The 20,293-nt window shown below is 40.0% G+C and overlaps 1 protein-coding gene across 1 annotated transcript; it reads right to left on the bottom strand.

Annotated features, from left to right (window-relative positions):
* Positions 1–388: 388 nt before the first annotated feature.
* LOC308088054 (ATP-sensitive inward rectifier potassium channel 10-like) lies at positions 389–19,082 on the bottom strand. The gene is made up of 6 exons (XM_080432400.1): positions 18,949–19,082; positions 13,924–14,179; positions 13,016–13,227; positions 11,276–11,398; positions 10,013–10,166; positions 389–932 (listed from the first exon to the last, which is right to left on the bottom strand). The coding sequence occupies exons 2-6, from the start codon at positions 14,177–14,179 to the stop codon at positions 526–528; spliced, it is 1,152 nt and encodes a 383-aa protein (XP_080288526.1). The 5' UTR covers positions 18,949–19,082; the 3' UTR covers positions 389–525.
* Between the last annotated feature and the right edge of the window lie 1,211 nt (positions 19,083–20,293).

The following is a 20,293-nucleotide window of genomic DNA, read 5'->3' as shown; positions in this document are numbered from 1 at the left end:
TGAGTCCACAATTTTGGAGCAGCGACCGAAAAGCCACGGTCACCTTTTAACTTCTGCGGGTGCTGGTGGGACTTTGAGGAGCTTCTGATCTGCTGATCTAGTGACCTAGTGGTATCGGGGGGATGAAGCAACTCAGATATGGTGGTGCCAGCCCATGATGGGCTTTAAAAACAAATAGTAAAAATGTTTAAATCAATTCTGTATTTGACAGGAAGCCAGTGAAGGGAAGCCAAGATGGGAGTGATGTGATCCCACTTGAGTGCCAGTCAGGAGTCTAGCAGCAGGAGAAGAGGGCATACCTTTTTTTGTGGTTTAAGCTATGCATACATGTGATGTGTGTGATGTTTCTTCTTCAACAGAAATGTCTTGTTTGTACCATGTCGCTCTTAGGACTTCATTACAAAGTGTCAAATCTGCCATTGTATTGTACAGTGTAGTATTCCTTATCAAGCTCAAAACACAGAAAAAAGGTAGGTAAAAGTAACCAAACAGAAATGTATGAATGGCATCTCACTCTCAGCTCCTTCACACCTTACTGATGCTGAGAGGGCTGCTGTCCCTGACATAGCCATGCTCCTCCCCTGTCTCCCGGGGTGAGATGTGAATCATCTCTTCAAGGTCCACGCCATCGCGTGTCGACCCACCGCTGTTGACCTGGGATCCACACTGCTGGGCGGAGCTGCCTGACACCGTGGGCTCGGTCTCAGTATTGGTCACCCTTTCAAAAAAGGCTAAATTGGCCACATACTCTTCCAATGAAGGTAAGTTGGAGATGACGGGCTGGAACTTGTAGCCCCGCATGATCTCCTCAGGCAAGTAGGAGGTGCACACCTGGCACGTGGCGGAAGTAGACTCCACCGTGGCGCTCAGAATCACCAGCAACTCAAAGTCGTTGTCTGTCCATCTGTGTTTGGGAGAAGGGGGTGGGGGATCTGGAAGGAAGGGCAAGTGTCGGGAGAAAACATGGAGAAAAATATTCATTAATTCTATCAGTGCAAGAAAGTGTCTCACACATAAATAAATCATGATACAAGACCCACTTGTATCGGCAGCAGCCGCTAGAGCAGCCGCTAGATGCCGTGCTGCTCCTTGTACCCATAAGTACCCAATGTTCCGTGCTCTCGGGTCTAAAATTGAGAAACAGTTTCATGGGAATCTGCCCATTAGATATTGTGATGGGTTGTATGCAAGGGGACTCATTATGGTTAATCTAGACCAGTGATTCTCAACCTGTGGTCCGGGGCACTATGGTTTTAATGACAATATTATATAACATTAATATAAGATAATAATAAGAAGAAGAAGGTTAACATTTTTATGGTATTTTTCTTTTCAACTTTGAAAAAAAAAAATTCATTGTGATACCGATGAATAGGAACGTAAAGTTAGTTCCATTAATCTAATCGATTGATTGATCTTTCAAATAAATCTGAAATGCTTGCAGCTCATCCATCTGACCATTTAACTTTGGCTGCCGTGTTAAATGGTCAGATGGTTGGGCTGCGAATGTTTTCATGATTTTCAAGTGGGGCGTGATCCAGAAAAGGTTGAGAACCACTAATCTAGACAGGGCAAAACCTACAATTTGATAATCGGGTGTACCAAACTTTTCCCAGTTGTTCCTAAGGTGATATTTGAAGTAAAATCCTGCTTGATACATTTTTGTATTGTGCATATTTAATTAGATCATTTTAATATAGAATACATTTGCAGAAATTACGAGTAGAGGTCACCCAACTTGTGTTTTGGTGGTTTTGTGGTAAGTGAAATATTTGATTTCATTCAGGTGTAAGGACATTTGATATGTAACCAGCATGTCTGTAATGGCGAATTAGCATACACCATTCATGTAACTGTCCATGAAATAAGCTAATATGACCATACAAAAAAGTTCTGTATCAAATTTATTAAAGAATAGGGGGGGGGTCTAAGTTGATCCTAAGGTAATTCTTCATGTAGAATTTCTTCTTGGGACATTTTTGTATTGTGGGAATTTAATTAAATAATTTACACATCTGAACAAATTAGTGAAAAATAATTACATAACTAGAAAAAGTGCTCCTCGGAGCACAGGTCTCCGCCAGGTCAGGTAAGTTATTGTGGCCTCCTGGTGGCGCTATAATAGGCCAATGTGAAAGGGGTGGCATTTCTTCCTCTGCCTACTGGGAATGTGCGTGCAAATTTTCACGGAAATCGCACGCCACGTTCATGATTTCAGACATTTTGTTCAAAACGGACCAATCCTGCAAACTTTGGAAGTCAACCTTAGCCAATCAGGATGGAATATGAAATATCTTACAGATGCGTCTTGATCACATGACTATAGAGATACAGTGTACCGATGTGCGTGATGTTTGGATAAAATCTGAAGGATTAATATCCAAAAATGTATTTGACATAAGTCGGCCTCCTGGTGGCGCTGTAAAAAGCAGATGTGAAAAATGCAGTGCAGATGTTTTTCCTTGGCCTCTAGGGAGTAGGCGTGCAAAGTTTCACGCAGATCGGTGCAGTTATAGTTAAAAATGCAAATCGGCCTGTTATAGCGCCACCATGAGGCTGATGTGAAAAGTTTTAAGTGCCATTTCTTCCTCGGCCTAGTGGGAATGTGCGTGTGCAATTTTATGGAAATGGCAAGCTGCGTTCATGATTTGAGGCAGTTTGTTCAAAACGGACCAATCCTGCAAACTTTGGATGGTAACCTTAGCCAATGAGGATGGAATATGGGAAATCGGACAGATCAGGGTTGATCACATGACTATAGAGATACTGTGCACCGATTTGCATGAGGTTTGGTTAAAAACTGTAGGAGTAATGGGGAAAAATGGGTTTTGCACAAATCGGCCTCCTGGTGGCGCTATGACAGGCCTATGTGAAAAACAGTTTTGCAGCACCGGGCCAACGGTGCCTGAGATTTGGTGGTAACACACAGACAGGACACACGGACGGACGGACACACGGACACACGGACGGACGGACAGGGGCGAAACTCGCCATGCCTTTCGGCCTGGCGGAGACAATAACTAACTAACTAACTAACCCTAATCACCCTGTCTGGGTTTATTTCTCAATAATGAGTCACTCCCCATTGATTATCCTTGTTTAAATAATGACTGCTTTTTGCACTTATATAAAACTTGATTTTAGGCCGCTGTACGGCCTTCAAATCCAGCCGCTGATCAGAGCAATAATGGTAACCGAGTTATGGCCATTTGATGTGTTAAACACTGTAGTGGGCCATATGTGTGCAATATAGTTTTTTGGGCGTGACTATTATCATGGCACACCCATGAACAGCGTTTGCACCAAGTTTGGTGCGGATCGGAACAGTGCGCCTCGCAAGTCCGAATGTTACATTTGTGACGTCCACCGTCCGCCCGCCCACTAGGTATTTTTAATATAGGAGATTAATCGTTCATTGTTCTTTATTAAATAGTGAGTGTTGTTATGCACTCATAAAATGTGTAGAGTGATATTAAACAGGGGCAACATATGGTTTGTGTCATTCTTGTGTGTGTGTGTGTGTGTGTGTGTGTGTGTGTGTGTGCGCCCGCGCGCGCGCGCGTGTGTTTGTGTGTGTGTGAGACAATGCGTGCTTATTTTGACAGGTTGTTTTGACAGATTATCTACAACATTGATTGTTGGTCCAGGAACGATTAAAAATAATTAACTAAAATCATTCCTGTTGAGGTGGGTGTGTTTGAAAATTCTTAAGATGCCAGCAACAGCGAGCGGAAGAATCTTGGCACATAAAGTACAATGATGATGGATAGTGACAGAAGTGACAGCATAATAACTGTGGGACACAATGGGACATCATATTCTGGCCCTGGTTCATAGAGTTCTCCTTAAAGGGGTAGTTCACGGTAAAAGTTTTTTATGAAGTACATGCCCATGGCATGAAGTCTTGAATTCATGGACATGTATTTCATTTGTGTTGCTTTCCTGAACTTAAATGCCAATATGTAATTGTATATAGCTTGTAGATCTGCTACTTTTGCCGTTTTTGAATTTGAATCGTGAAAAGTAACAGTTTTGGATATATGAGGTTTCCACCCAACAGAGACTATATGAAGTAAAGTTTTCACCCACTCACCTTTGCAGCTAAGTGGCAATTTTTTGGGATAAAAACGCTGTCTTGTACTGATATAAGACTTCATTATTGAAATCCCAAACACAGTAGACTTTAGAATGCCTTCTAGTCTCCAAGGTTTTCTTCAGAATTGCTAAAAACTTAAACCATTACATCCCAATTGTTGTGATGTGTTGTGAGCTTGTAGATCTTAGGCCTATGTATTTCTGGTAAAATAAATAAATAATTATGTCCGAGGTAAAAAATTCAATATTTATGAAAATGTCCATCACAAGCTTGATACTGAATAGAAGGTACGTGAACGACTTGAATCCTTACAATGCCGTTGTAAAGTAGGCTACTGACGTCTGTTTTCAGCGACCCAAAGCAGTGCTGAACCATAGCAGCAGGAGATCAGGGGCTGTGTTGTGAGCTTGTAGATCGGCTATTTTCGTAGCGTGACACCCAAGCGCAGCCAAGCATAAAATGACTTGTCTTAGTTCTACTGGATCTATTCTCCTCTATTCCCTCCCTAACATTTTAGTCTATAGTTTTTATTTGTTGACAAAATTGTCAATATATTTGGTAGAAACATAGTCTCGTTTTTATGTATTTTTAGTTTAGTTTTCGTCAGTGAAAAAAGGTAGCCGACGAAAATGAATTCTTCATACTTTTAGTCGACGAAGTGAACACTGATATGTACAGTAGCCTACTTGGTTTATTTCCATCACTGCTAAAGTCACACCCTGTGGAGTTTGACTGGAATGAATGGTGAAAGCATAGCATAGACGACACTAATACTCATGGATTAAAGTCCTCAGTCGCCACGACTGATTTCAGACATTTAGAATCTTGGCTTTCTTTAAAGCAAGGGTAGGCAACCGTAGGCCAAGCCAACATTGGCACAGAGGAGGGTACTCACTCATAAGTGTGTTTTAAATTTAAATTTAGTACATTTAGTACATTTAAATGTAGTCAATTAAATTAGCGCTAGGTATACTCTAGTTCAGGGGTAACCAACCAGTCGATTACGATCTATTGGTAGATCATCAAAGCCTTCTAAGTCGATCGCGGGGTGGGCCCGGTGGCAGACGGGCAGCCATCACAATTTGTGTAGTGTAGACTAGAGCAGTGCGTCCAAGGCAGTGTTGCCAAGTCTGCTTATTATAAGCTACTTTGGGCTTGTTTTTCTGTAAAGTCGCTTGAATATATTGGGGGTCCTTGACATGAAAATGTTTGTGAACCACTGCTCTAAAACAACATTCGACAATAAAGTTTGACTGAACTGCCCTAGTCGCTTATTTTGGACTTCTTTTCATAGACCTGGTTACTTGTTTCTCTCACAAAATCTGGCAACGCTGGTCGAAGGGTAGCCATGCGTCGTTGTTTTCCTGCACTTTCCGCGCACACACAATTCAACTCGCGAGTCGCGCTCAAGAAATAACAAGCGCAGTCTCGTGACATGCAAGCCTTTTCAGTGGTGGAGAACGCTGGATTTAAATCTTCAAACAGTGTTCTACAACTACAAAGTGCCATCGCAGCAGAGCTCAAGCAGTGGGGGAAGAAGTACTCAGATATTTTACTTAAGTAAAAGTAGCAATACCACAATGTAGAAATACTTTTTAGACCTGTGTTCAAAATGTTACTTGACTTGAGTAAAAGTACCAAAAGTAAAAGTACAAATATGTTTGAAAATAGCAGATCTGAAAGCTCACAACGCGTTGCGATGCATGTTGTGAGCTTGTAGATCAGCTATTTTCAGATAGTTATAAAATAGGGCTAAAGTGGTTAATGTATGATTTATAATATAATACATTTAAATTTATATCTGCAAAGTAACTAGTAACTAAAGTTTTGAAATAATCGTAGTGGAGTAAAAATATTGAATATTGGATATACTCCAGTAAAGTAAAATACCTCAAAAGTCTACAATACTTGAGTAAATGTACTTAGTTACTTTACACCACTGAGCACAAGTGTGTTGCCTGTGATGTATGAGAAATTAAGGCAAGAGTTACTAAAGGGCTGAGCCATGTAGAATTGATGGACTGCCTTAACTAGAATGGTCCTCCTCAGAGCGCAGATCTCCGCCAATCTCCGCCAGGCCGGGTTGTCTACCCAAGGCCCGCAAACTTTGTAAGTCACTCATAGCCACTTGGAATGGGAAAAAATCATAACTTTTCAAAGAATGTTAACTAATCTTCTTAAAGAAGGATCTGAAAATGTCAATGAGCACTGGCACTGACTCTGCAGTGCATGGAACAATTCTGTGCCCAATTGAACAAACTGAAATCAGAATTTGGCCATAGATTTGTTGAGGTACAAGGCATGAGTTAAGTAGCTGCTTTTGTATTAAACCCTTTCCTCAGTATTGACATTGAACAGCTGTCAGTTAAAATGCAGGATGTGTTTGCATTAACTACAGGTGTTGAAATGGAGATTTTTGAACTACTGACTACCAACTGGAGGGCAGAGCTAGAAACCTGGTCACTTGTGAAGTATCCCCTGATTGTGTCTTCTGCACTTAAGCTGCATGCCTACTTGAAAATAATAAAATCCAAGTTTAGAACTCGTATGACTGACTCACATCTTAATGACTGCCTCAGACTGGCATTCACTAAGTATCAACCAGATTTCAAAAGGCTTCAGATAATGTGCAGTCACAGAAGTCTCATTAAAGGTCGGCTGATCCTGAGAGTATTGTATCTGTCACCATATCTCTGCAAATATATGGTCATGGATGCATTTATGTCATTTGAACAGAATATCTGTAAATGTGAAAATTCTGAGAAATTGAGAACTGAGAAACTAAATATTGTGCATTGAAGAGAAGAAATCTGTAAAAGCAATTTACTTCATGTCCTTTGTGTTTTGTTTTATTTAAAAATAACTCAACAAAGAAGTTTATTTGTATTTCTAATACGTTTTTCTTAATATTTAGGCATTTATTATATAACTATCATCTTTATTCTTATTTAAACTACTAGTCTTTGTGTGGATGTATGCACATGCATTGAGCCTGTCAGAAATTGCAATCGTGACAAGTGTTTTTTTAAAAACATATTTTAGTGGAAGATCACGGCTTACAATTGGAAATAAAATGTGCTCTTGGGCTTGAAAAGGTTGGTTACCACTGCTCTAGTTGCTTGTTTTAGAAGAGAATGCACTTAAGACTTCTGGTGATTAGTAGTTTCCTTGCCTACCTATGTTGAATGCACTTATTAGACCCTCCAGAAAAATGCGATAATGCGATCGCATAATTTACTGCATAATCAGCAAAATGGCGCATAATTATGCGGGGGTAATTTTTTTTCAAAAAGGCTGCATCACATCGCATTGCATAATATGCACATCGCATCGCATAATATGCGCATCGCATAGCATCGCATAATATGCGCATCGCATCGCATAGCATAGCATCGTATAATATGTGCATCGCATAGCATCGCATAATATGTAAAATATGCGGCGCATCTCTCGCAACTTTCCGCATATTTTGCAACTTCACGCAATTTCGCCGCATAAATTCACATAAAAACCCTGCATATTTCATCGCAAAATCTATCATAATCAAGGATTTTAGCCCGCATAATCAAGGATTTTTGCCCGCGTTTTTAACTTATTGTAAGTCGCTTTGGATAAAAGCGTCTGCTAAATGACTGTAATGTAATGTAATGTAATGTAAGTACCCTCACATCTGTATGCAAAATAATTCCACATTCATTCAAACTCTGACCGGGGAAGGAGTCTCGGAGATAGTTGGGTTATTGCTCTGAGCCTAATGATCATTACAATGTCCTGATGTAACAGACAATATTATTTATGAACAATCAAAATCCATTGGCAATATTTTTTTTTATGTGGTGTCAAAACGAAACGTAATGTTGATATAGGGTAACACACACCCTCTCATGTAGGCTAATGTTGCTTAATCAGTATTGTATGCTGTGAACAGTGGCGGCAGGTGCAATGTTTCAAAGGCGTTCCAAAGACATTTTAAAAACGAGAAGAAAACTGACAGCGATATAAGACAACACCCTGTGAACTTTCATCGGAGCCTGAGGCGGATTATGAGACAAAGAGCCCCTGGCGTAGTATTGTATGTTGATGGTTTAATGTTGTTGTGGAAATCCTGCTCGTCCTGCGCTCACGCTCTCTCTCTCACACACACACACACACGCACACGCACACGCACACACACACACACACAACCATTTATTTATGTCCACACAAAGGAGAGCATACAAGGACACAAATATTATTATTATTATATAGGTGCAGTAAGATTACATTCACAAAATCATGGCATGTGTCTTCATGATACAATAAGCATGTCACTCAGTACTCTATGGGTATAAATAACAGCGTCTCCGCCATATGTGGCGGCTGCCAATTATAGTAGAGACAGTGCAATACTTTACAATCCATATACAATCCAAATACAATCCAGTGTTGTTGACACACCCACACACGCATACGCGCGCACGCGCACACACACACACACACACACACACACACACACACACACACACACACACACACACACACACACACACGGCTCAATGCTTGCAACAAAGGAGAGAGCCCACACTGCTTTAAAGTAGAACATTTATGTTTATTAAACTTATGTCAAATGATTACTGAAAATGTACAAAGGTCAGTGTCAGTAATCAGTTGTGTATGTATGCACTGTGAAGTGGTGGATGCAAAGACAAAGCAAAACAAAACAAACTAGAAAAAGTGCTCCTCGGAGCACAGGTCTCCGCCAGGTCAGGTAGGTTATTGTGGGGCAGCAATGTTCGGAATTAGCCAATCAGGATGGAATATGAAAAATTGGACGGAACCATCTTGATCACTTGACTATATGTGTACCGATTTGCATGATGTTTGAATTTGTAGGAGTAATATAAAAAAGAAAAGTGTTGCAAAATTGGCCTCCTGGTGGCGCTATAATAGGGCAATGTTAAAAGGGTGACATTTGTTCTTCAATGTAGTGCGAATGTGCATGCAAAGTGTCACCACAATCGGACGCTGCATTCATGATTTGTGGCATTTTGTTCAAAACGGGCCACTCCTGCAAACTTTAGATGTCAATGTTAGCCAATCAGGATGGAATATGAAAATGTTAAAAGATCCATCGTGATCACATGACTATAGAGATCAAGTGTACCGATGTGCGTGAAATTTGGATAAATTCTGAAGGCTTAATATCAAAAAATGTGTTTTACATAAGTCGGCCTCCTGGTGGCGCTATGAAAGGCAAATGTGAAAAATGCTGGTCAGTTGTTTTTCCTTGGCCTCTAGGGAGTGTGCGTGCAAAGTTTCATGCAGATCGGTGCAGTTATAGTTAAAAACACAAATCGTCCATTTATAGCGCCACCATGAGGTTGATTTGAACATTTTCAAGTGGCATTTCTTCCTTGGCCTAGTGGGAATGTGCGTGTGAAATCTCACGGAAATCGCAAGCTGCGTTCATGATTTGAGGCATTTTGTTGAAAACGGAGCAATCCTGCAAACTTTGGAAGCCAACCTTAGCCAATCAGGATGAAATAAGGAAAATTGGACAGATCCGTGTTGATCACATGACTATAGAGATACTGTGTACCGATTTGCGTGATGTTTGGACAAAATCTGTAGGAGTACTGTCAAAAAATGTGTTTTGCAAAAGGCGGCCTCCTGGTGGCGCTATAACAGGCCCATGTGAAAAAAATGGGGCAGAGGTTCTGCTATGGTATCCTATCCAGGGAGTGTGTGTACACAGTTTCGCTGAGATTAGCTGATCACATATGGACGGGGCGACGGACGGACGGACGGACGGACGGACGGACGGACGGACGGACAAGGTGTAAAACATAGTGTCGGCCAAGCCTTTCGGCCTGACAATGAAGGGAGAAATGAGTACCCATTCCATGCCTCCCTATCCCAACCACCATCCAATCTTACCATTAGCATCCAAAGCTTGTATGGGACTGCTGTCATCGATGATGTGGTAGAAGGTGAAATAAGGAATGAGGGGACGGTCACTTGATGTGTCCACCTGGAAGGGCACATTCTTCTGAGCCAGACACTCGGATTTCTGGAGCAGTTTCCCGGTCACCTGGGCGAAAGAGAAATAGAGGTCCATGTAGTCCATATTTATGAAATGTATTTATTACATAATATGGGCTCGATCTACTGTATCTTTTTATAGCATCTTCTAGCACTTTAATTGACCCTGGTCATGTTAAATGTACTTATTTATCCTTTATTTGTTTTTATTTTTCTCCTAAAAATCTGGCACGCTCTACAGCTCCGCCATACTTTCACCTAGCTTTGTTCAGACTTCAACATTTCCTTTGTCTCCATCTGGAATAGGGACTGGGGACTTGTCATTATACATTTTAAATATACAGCTTTAAAAAAATTGGGCTGTGATGTCGGTCATGTATGGCTCTCGCAAGTTGGTGCATCAGATATTTATGACGCACCAACAGATACACCAACTTGGGAGTGGTAGTGTACACAATAGAACTCAATTATTTTATAGGGCGACGCACAAAACCCCTGTATCTGTATGTCTGTCTGCAGGTCTGTTCCATTTATGCCCAACAGAATGCCCATTGCCCATGTACGTCATCCACATGACGTTAGCCGTTTTTAACCCAGGTAGGGGTGACACGAAATATTTGTCTGTTTGTTTTTCAAATCAACTACGATCTTTAAGGCACTCTAATAACTATCTCCCCCAGGCTGTCTGTCTCACCAGCTGTGCTCAATGCCATTAACACGCAAGACCACAACAACAAACTTTTTTGCTGTAACATACTTTCAATAGGCATTTTGGAGATAAAGGAAACCGCAGAGCAGTCCCGAAGATATTTTTTGTCCCACATGAAGTGAACAGATCATTGTTGATGAATTACCAGATAAGCTTTCTTCATTCACCTGAATGGTGTTAATAGCTACGTGCATTTTTTTGGGATGTTGAACAATACAAATTAAATGCATTCCATGCACGTGACACTGGCAAAGCCTCATATCCCAAAGTTTAACTATATTGTGTACACAGCACATAATCCAAATCCAAATCCATAGTCTGCAATTACTTTGAGTGCGCACATCCCCAGGTATATTAGTTATTAATGTGATTATTATTATGATTATTATTGACACACACACACACACACACACACACACACACACACACACACACACACAAGCCGTTACCTGGCATCCTAGCAGCAGGCTCTTAGCCACCCTGATCATGAGGCAGCGGTGGCCTTCATGTGACGACACCACAGCGACCTTACTGAACCTTACCGTCTCACCTCGCTTCTTTGGACGAGCCATCTGAGTAAATATATCCCAGTCAGTATTAGTATTAGTAATATAATAATAATAATGATAACAACAATAATCTCTCTCTCTCTCTCTCTCTCTCTCTCTCTCTCTCTCTCTCTCTCGACTCTCACACACACACACACACACACACACACACACACACACACACACACACAGTATAAGTTATAGTATATGTAGGAAATAGATAATATCGTTGCCAGGAGGGGAACTGCCCATAAGTCCAACATCCCATTACTCCGACTACGTGGCTTCCTCGTGTGGTTGGGGTTAGGTTTAAGGTTAGGGATCCAAGTCGGACCAACGGGCGGTCTTTTTTTTACTCGAGGCCAGGGTGGAAGCAAGGTATTTTATAAAAGAAGGTGCAGTCATCTGCGCCATTATCTCTATCCAGCAATTCTAGCTGGCAGATTCGTCTCACTGGGAGGCAAACTGCAGCCGTTTGATGGAATGCATTCCAGTCAATGAGGGCCAGGAGGACCAGTTTATGAACAAACACTATTTCTGAACGATTCAGGTCTTCGTAAAATACTCGGTCCAGGAAAATAAAAAAATACATGTTTTCGGCTGTGTTACTTTTCGATGTGCACAGAGGTATCCAAAGAGCACACAGTACGATTCTGAACGTGCCAAAGTATCTGTATGACTGTCGATCAATTGACAGCCTGGCAACCAAATCTCACGATACTGCAGAGCCAGAAACAATTGAGCTGTTTATACTGTATGCGTTTTTCGATGTGTGCGCAATGGTTCACAAGCTGGTCCAGCTGACTCTCATTGACTCCAATTATTTCACCGAAGTTCCGGATCCAGTTTGCCTCCCATGTGCGTCAATGGCGCCTGACTGGCCCGTGGACTGACCGTACCTTCTTATATCAATTGCCCTGGGCGGACGGGGCCTGGAGCTACCAGACCGTTTGGGCGTTTAGCTTAGCGCCTAGCTCTCGTTTCGAGCCAATTTTGTACTCTGTCGCTCGCCAAAAACAGCAGATCTGCAACGATTGGCCCTTTAACTCTTTAACTGCCAGAGTATATACACAATCTACCCCCTTCCCTGCTAGAGAAAATACATTGCAAAAATAGGTAAAATGTGAATTTTGTCTCCGTTTATTTTTTAACATTGAAGTGAATGGAGCAGAAAGTCTTCGCATCGCGTTATCTCCTGCTTCCTTTGTGATAAACGATTTTTTTTTAAACCAAAGAAAAAAAAAATTAAATTTCCGGCCGCGAAACGCTTGCGAAAGAACGGTCTGGAGCGCTCGTATTGTAGTGCGGCAACATCGAAGCCCCCCTTTCGTTCCGTCTCGTGTCCTAACACACCTTTCCCGATCTTACTGCTTTCCTACATGAACTGTAACATACAGTATGCACCACTTTCAACCTGGCATCATTATTTTGGGCAAATATTAACTATGGAATAAAACGTAACACTTTTTGTTTGATCTGCCTGGCCAATTTTGAGATTTTGATTTATGTTGAGCAGTAAGTTTGCAGAATGCATATATAGTTTATATCAAAACAGCCGGTGAATTTGCAGTTGGATTGATCGTCTCAACACTCTTTCATAGCATTTACACCTGGGACTTTGGCAGGATTGCTTCTGCACACCTTGGCCAAGAAGGTCCCAGTGATGAAGGTCTCCATCAGCAAAGTGATGACTAGCTGGACAACTAGGAGGATGATTGCATGGGGACACTCTTCTGTGATGCTGCGGACACCGTAGCCAATGGTAGTCTGTGACTCCAGGGAGAAGAGGAAGGCCCCTGTTAGGGTCCGCATCTGCAACACACATGGCGTGTGGTTGGAAGGAGGGTTGTACACTGGGAGGACAGCAGAGCAATAAGTTTAGTTAATTTTGAAACTTTTTTCACCAGTATCTATCTATCTATCTATCTATCTATCTATCTATCTATCTATCTATCTATCTATCTATCTATCTATCTATCTATCTATCTATCTATCTATCTGTCATATTATACCAGCTGCATGCTTTATTTTTACTCTCTGTGTGTGTGTGTGTGTGTGTGTGTGTGTGCCGTGTATGCGCGGCTTGTTTTCATAGACCTGGTTGCTGATTTGTCTCGCAGAATCTGGCAACACTGCCAGTGGCTCCACATTGGCTTAGACAGGTCTATGCCAATGGGGAGCCACTAGCAGTGTTGCCAGTGTGTTGCTTATTTCTTTCGCAGAATCTGGCAACACTGACCTCCAGAGTGAATGAAAGAGGGGGAGAGGGTGGGAGAAGAGAGACAGGGGAGGGCGGATGATCCCATAGCATGGGAGGACGGCCCGCAAAACGGGGAAATGTCCCCATTGGCTTAAAGGAGTGAAGGACAGCCAGGACAGCCAATGATTGAAAACATGTTGCGAATCTGTCGAGGATGACTCGTAGGTCAGTCTCTTCTTAGACCAGCGCTTTGCAAGCAGCTGGTAAAAATATAGATCCTGGGGGTCCCGGTCTAATCATATAGGGTTTAAAATTGGTACAGTTTCCCTCAATGGTCTCTCACTCTCACCTGTATCTCTGTGTACGAATGCAACCAGGAACCAGAACAACCCAAACATTAACCAGGTCCCAGCGAAGGTAGCGGTGAACAGGAATAATTGGTAACACCACCGCATATTCAAGAAGGTCGACCAGAGGTCACGCATGTGCCACCCTCTCCTCCCATTAATGTACTCGATGCGCACATCTTTGGACAGGACACGCCTTCTCTGAAAATGATTCTGGGGGGAGGAGTTACAAGAGGAAGGGGGTGTGGCAGAAGCCATCTGTCACAAAATAAGAGAGATGTTAGGTGACATTTACATATTTATATTGTTAAGCAGCACTATCACTTCAAACCACGACAAGTTGGGGCGCACAGGTGGTGCAGGGGTTCTTGCCCACTACAGTGGTGACTGGGGGTTTTAATCCTTCTCGGTGCCTCAAACTTGGCCAGGCATTCCAATGAACACTATTGGTTGTGTAACATGTGAGCATGCAGATCGGCTAATTCCTCTAGTTTTGTGTGATATTGTCTAACGAGTAACGACTTAGAATGAAATAGGGCTTAAAGTGCAATGCCACTTAGGTAGATGTTTGGGTTTAATTGTTACCTTGGAATGATGTAACTCCAAATATTGGCAACTAGAGGTTTGGGCCGCTACGCGACCCTCACATCTAGAGTTCAGGCCGCAACGCAGCCCTCACACCTAAAAGTCACGACCAATATGTCTGACTCATAGTGTCAGGGGGCTTTGTCTGTGGCCATTTTGTGCCCATATTATGGAGATGTCTGTTTCTGTCTGTATACCTGTGTCCCATTTATGCCCACATATGGAGATATTGGTTGGATCTGCAGTTCTGGACAACTGGATATCCAAACTACTCGATGGCGGGCACCACACTTCCTCAAGTCCGAGTTTGAAGTCGGTCTCATATATGCACATGACCACATATGGGCATAGCGGTCGGATCTGTGGCTCTGGACAACCGGATCTCTGAATCTATCAGTCCATGTCCCTTTTATGCCCATATATGGAGATCGCTGATGTCATCAGTATATGCTATATAAGCTTACTGATTTGTTTGCATGCTTCCATGACGACACATTGAGGTTAGACAACATACTCCATATTTGGGCGTAGCTGCAATGGGAACTCCTTATATGGTTATGGCTGTGTCAGAGTGACGTCAGAGGTCCGCCCTCCCATTAGCCAATTGTAATATAGGATATATCTTCAATACTCCTTTGATTAGAAATTGACATTCCAAAAATAGTTCCTCATTGACTTACATTGCACGGTGAAACAGCTCTCAAAGTCACTCTTTTAGCACATAAATAAATCGTTAAACCCAGTATGGCTTTTATTCTCCTTATTCTCTCTATATCTTGATTAGGAAGAAGACCTGATCTGTGATCCCGATCCGGATCTTCAGTCAAATCAATTGGAAGTTGATATTTTTATATTAAAACAATGTTGTTTTGTAGTGTTGCATTTGGGCAGAATCAGCTTCCTTTGTGTTCATGTGTGTGCTAAAAGTGACTTTGAGAGCTGTTTAATGATAAGCACCTTTTCTGGGCTGCTAGAGTCTAATAGGATTTGATTGTACTGTGCCTTTAAGAGAGAGACCAAATTTTACACTGCCAAAAGTGGCTGGTGCAGTTTTAATTACTGGGATTTGATTCATGAGTTAGAGAGGAACATGGGTCTGTTCAAATGGTCATAATGCAACTATAAATTGCACAGCTTGATGACTACATAGGATTCAGCAGATTTGTTTGAACACTTAATTCGATGTATAAAATATATTTATAGTCTAAAGATTGTGGGCGTTGTGAGTTTACGAAAATCTTTCAACATTGTTATGATGTAATCTGGCTCCACTGTAGCTAAATTACATTTCCCCTGTCAAACTATTGTTTATATATATATATAATATTTTTATAAATACCTCAAAACATATAGAATATATAAAAAATACAACCGGTAGCGCACATGTCATAAGCAAGCTGAACATTTTAGAGTTGAAACAGAGTTTAGGTAAAAGTATGAAGTACTAGATAGGTGCCCAAAAACGGGCAGAATAAATAAAGCATAAAGAAATAGTGAGGAAAACATTACATGTGTTCTCCTTAGTGAGCCCGATATAATAATAATAATAATAATAATAATAATAATAATGATGATGATGATGATGATGATGATGATGATGATGATGATGATGATAATAATAATAATGATAAGGGTAATAATAATAAGTGTAATAATAATAATAATAACTAGACGCGTCGCAATTCAGGGCAATTGCAGAGTGTGGTTGCGCCGACGCGAGTCGCGGGTCGCTGCCGCCGGGACGCAAGGAATACGCCGGGAGGAATACCGTCGGAGGCTGCACCAATTACATTGTCACGTCACTCCTGAGATCACTTGCGTTTCATTTTGAGAGGATTGATCCCTCCCAAAATATTTTTTTTGCATCAAACGGTTACAAATGTAACCTAAGGATCAAAGTTGAAATGCTTTTGGGGATTTGTTTAGTAAACCACCCTTGACATGTGATTCAAATTTGGGATTGACCGGACGTTTCGTTCGTGATTTTTGGCATTCTTTGTAAAACAGGCCCCTCCCACTAACTTTGGAAGCCAATTACGGACGAACGGTAAGGACTATCAAAATGCCGTTTGGATATATTTATCGCATGGGTCCATAGATCACGTGTACCGATTTGTGTGAGATTTGGACACAATTTGAAGGAAAAGGAGCAAAAAGTGTGTTTTGAAGAAAATTCAAAATGGCGGAAAATATATCCTGACGCAAATGGGCAGTTGCGTCTTAACCCAAGGAATCTAGGGAAAAGGTTTTTATTTTACGACCTACGGTTAAAGAGTTATAGGCCAAAACGTAAAGGGGGCTTTTATAGCGCCACCATGAGGCCGACTAGTGTACACTTTTTGGGGGATAATTTCGGACTAAATTATAAACCTCCCCTCCAAGCCTTGTAACTCTAGCCCTTACAGTTTCTGAGAAAAAAATACTTGAAATCTTTTTTCTTTTTTTTTTCCATTTTCCATTAAAGTGGATGGGGAAATGTAATTCACTAATAAATTAATATCAATTAAACTATGCAACCAATCTCTTAGCAAAATACAAGCACACGATTCCCGGTCAAGCCAGTCATTTTGACGTATGGCACGACATTGTTGGAGGAGTAGCGTGCCAAAGTTTTTTTCATAGAGTACTATAGTCTGGTTGCCCTCCACACTAATAATATGAAGCATGTGGCCATCATTTATTGCCCAAAGCAAGGCTATTAAGTTAAAGTATCGTAACAATTTTGAGACCCTTAAATTCACAACTTGGTCACAATGTGAATCCATATAATTGTGAAAACACAGATGAAAGCCCGGCGGAGTTTCTGGTAAGAGACTCAAATGCAGGTCAATTGTGTCTCCTACCGGAGACTCCGCCGGTCATCAAATTATTGGCTTAGGAATGCGAAAAAAAACTGAAAAATCTCCATGAATTCAAGGCATCATGGGGTGTGTAATTGATAGAAAATAAGTAATTTTGTGGGTGAACTACTCCTTTAATGCCAGTTTAGAGGTGGCTGCAGTATTTGTGGAAGGAGATGCAGCCAAGGTGTGGTTTGTCAATTCATAATCAATTAAACAGTATGAATTCAAACTAGAAGGTACTGTTCCTGAAGAAACAGTGTGGGATCGCTAAGAATGTTGATGGTATTGAGTATTGATAGTGTTAGTAGAGTTAAAGGTTTGAAAGGTTTAAAGGTTTTAAAGGTTTTAAAGGTTCTAAAGCTTTGAATGGTTCTAAAGGTTTGAAAGGTTTGAAAGGTTTAAGAGGTTCTAAAGGTTTGAAAGGTTTGAAAGGTTTAAGAGGTTCTAAAGGTTTGAAAGGTTCTAAAGGTTTGAAAGGTTTGAAAGGTTTGAAAGGTTTGAAAGGTTTAAGAGGTTCTAAAGGTTTAAGAGGTTCTAAAGGTTTGAAAGGTTCTAAAGGGTATTTACTTTAAATTATTTTTAGTCACTTTATTTACTTTAAAGTATTTTTTACTAATTTTTACAACTTTTAAGTATTTTTACTATTTTTTTCAACTTTTAAGTATTTTTACTATTTTTTTCAACTTTTAAGTATTTTTACTCATGTTGAGTACTTTTAAGTATTTTTACTCAGTATAAGTACTCTTAAGTATTTTTAATCAAGGTACTTACTTTAAAGTATTTTTAGTCACTTTATTTACTTTAAAGTAGCTTTTACTAATTTTTACAACTTTTAAGTATTTTTACTCTTTTTATCAACTTTTAAGTATTTTTACTATTTTTTTCAACTTTTAAGTATTTTTACTCATTTTGAGTACTTTTAAGTATTTTTACTCAATATAAGTACTCTTAAGTATTTTTACTCAAGGTATTTACTTTAAAGTATTTTTAGTCATTTTATTTACTTTAAAGTAGCTTTTACTAATTTTTACAACTTTTAAGTATTTTTACTCTTTTTATCAACTTTTAAGTATTTTTACTATTTAAAAAGTGAAATATCTCTAAAAGTACAAATTATTTCAAAAAATTCTAATGGTAGCCAATATGTCCTAAGTAGGCTGAACGTTATAGAGTTGGAACGGAGTTTCTATCTAAAAGTATGAATTTCTCCATTGAAATGAATGGGAGTTTTTTAGAAGTAAAAAGTGAAATATCTCTAAAAGTACAAATTATTTCAAAAATTCAAATGGTAGCCGACATGTCCTGAGTAGGCCGAACGTTGAAGAGTTGGAACGGAGTTTGTAGCTAAAAGTATGAAGGACTAGTTAGGGGCCAAAAAACGGTGTTGACAATAACAGTAGTGTGATCGCTTTAGCGATCCCACAATTAAAATGGCTAAATACATACAAAATTACATAAATACATGCATGCATTACATACATTACATACATACATACATACATACATACATACATACATACATACATACATACATACATACATACATACATACATACATACATACATACATACATACTGAAAAGTCTATCATGAACTCACCAGTGTTAAGTGACAAGATGAGAAAGATCTAAAATGCCAAGTGAGATATCAGTGTCTGCTGACTGTCTGAAACCGTTTTAGTGAGAAAGGTAATTTCCTTGAATACAGTACTTGTGCTACTTACACCTTTTTTTACTCATGCATTGATGCTAAAGAGGAACCAGACACTGTTCCTGAAGAAACTGTGCACATTTTTCAATTTTTTTCAGAATTGAAAATTGTGAAACTGCACAAAGAAAAATCACAAAACGCAAACATGCAAACAATAGGATCGACAGACAGACAGCTGATAGCTGATAGCTGATAGTTGAAAGCAACATTGTCATGTTGCTTTCAGCTATCATTTCAAGTTTTGAAGTATTGAGTATTATAGTATAAACAATATAGCACTTACTTTATTATATGATTGATTCATAGATACATACGTGACAACGATAGATTAATTAATGATCCTTTAAATATATAATAATAGGCATATTATAGCTATACAGTATATTATTACAATATGAGGTATTTTAAATAAACAATATGATCATGATATAGCTATATTAATAGGCATATTAGGTCTATTAGGTGTTTAACATAAACAATATTCATTGCTTTATTATATTATTAATTATGATGTGTATGAGATCCCCATCACTAAAGTGGAAAAGTTGGAAAGGGTGATCAGCACACAACTGAAACAGTGGCTTGGAATTCCACAATGCTAGAGTTTCATTGGACTGTACGGGAACAGCAAATTGGAATGACCCATTGCCAGTGTCGTGGAGGAATTAAAATGCACCAAAGCAAGGTTGGTTCACTGATTCTGAGGATGCCATCATTCGAACAGCAGCAGAAGCTGTTCAGAATGCAAAGTCTGCTCTTCACTTCAGGGATGTGGTTGGCCAAGTCCAACATCGGAGAGCAGGTCTCGGGCTAGTAGCTTTACTAACAAATTAATGTGTTAATTTGTAGACATGCTGCATGATACCAATACCAGTAGTAAGGATGATGTCAAGTCAATACTTTTGTTATGTATTATTTTCAATTAATAATATAATACAGTGTATAACTAATGTAATATAAGAGGTATGAAAATATTTCAACCCAGTAGGTTAAGTATGGTAATATCACAACCCAGTCTTCAGGCTATTTTGGGTTGAATATCATGGTGTACAAACAAGGATGGCATGGTGGCTGGAATGAACGGTATGTTGTGCTGGTTTTCATTATATACATTGATCTCACAAATTAATTAAAATGTGGGAATGAATTGTGTCTTGAGGCCACAAATTAATGAAAGCATGGGAACAAATTGTATCTTGTGGCCACAAATGAGAGAGAGAGAGAGGGAGAGAGA

This window comes from Gymnoscopelus braueri, assembly GCF_963280865.1.
Source record: "Gymnoscopelus braueri genome assembly, chromosome: 7".
Taxonomy (NCBI): domain Eukaryota; kingdom Metazoa; phylum Chordata; class Actinopteri; order Myctophiformes; family Myctophidae; genus Gymnoscopelus; species Gymnoscopelus braueri.
The sequence above is the reverse complement of the archived record's forward strand: the minus strand, read 5'-3'. Positions and strand labels throughout refer to the sequence as shown.

Excerpts from the sequence above, each read along its gene's own strand:
- LOC308088054 (XM_080432400.1), bottom strand. The coding sequence starts at position 14,179 with ATGGCTTCTGCCACACCCCCTTCCTCTTGTAACTCCTCCCCCCAGAAT. Across the intron at positions 13,228-13,923 it reads ATTCGTACACAGAGATACAG|TGTACAACCCTCCTTCCAAC; the intron begins GTGAGAGTGAGA and ends CTGTCCTCCCAG. Across the intron at positions 933-10,012 it reads ACAAGCTTTGGATGCTAATG|ATCCCCCACCCCCTTCTCCC; the intron begins GTAAGATTGGAT and ends CCTTCCTTCCAG.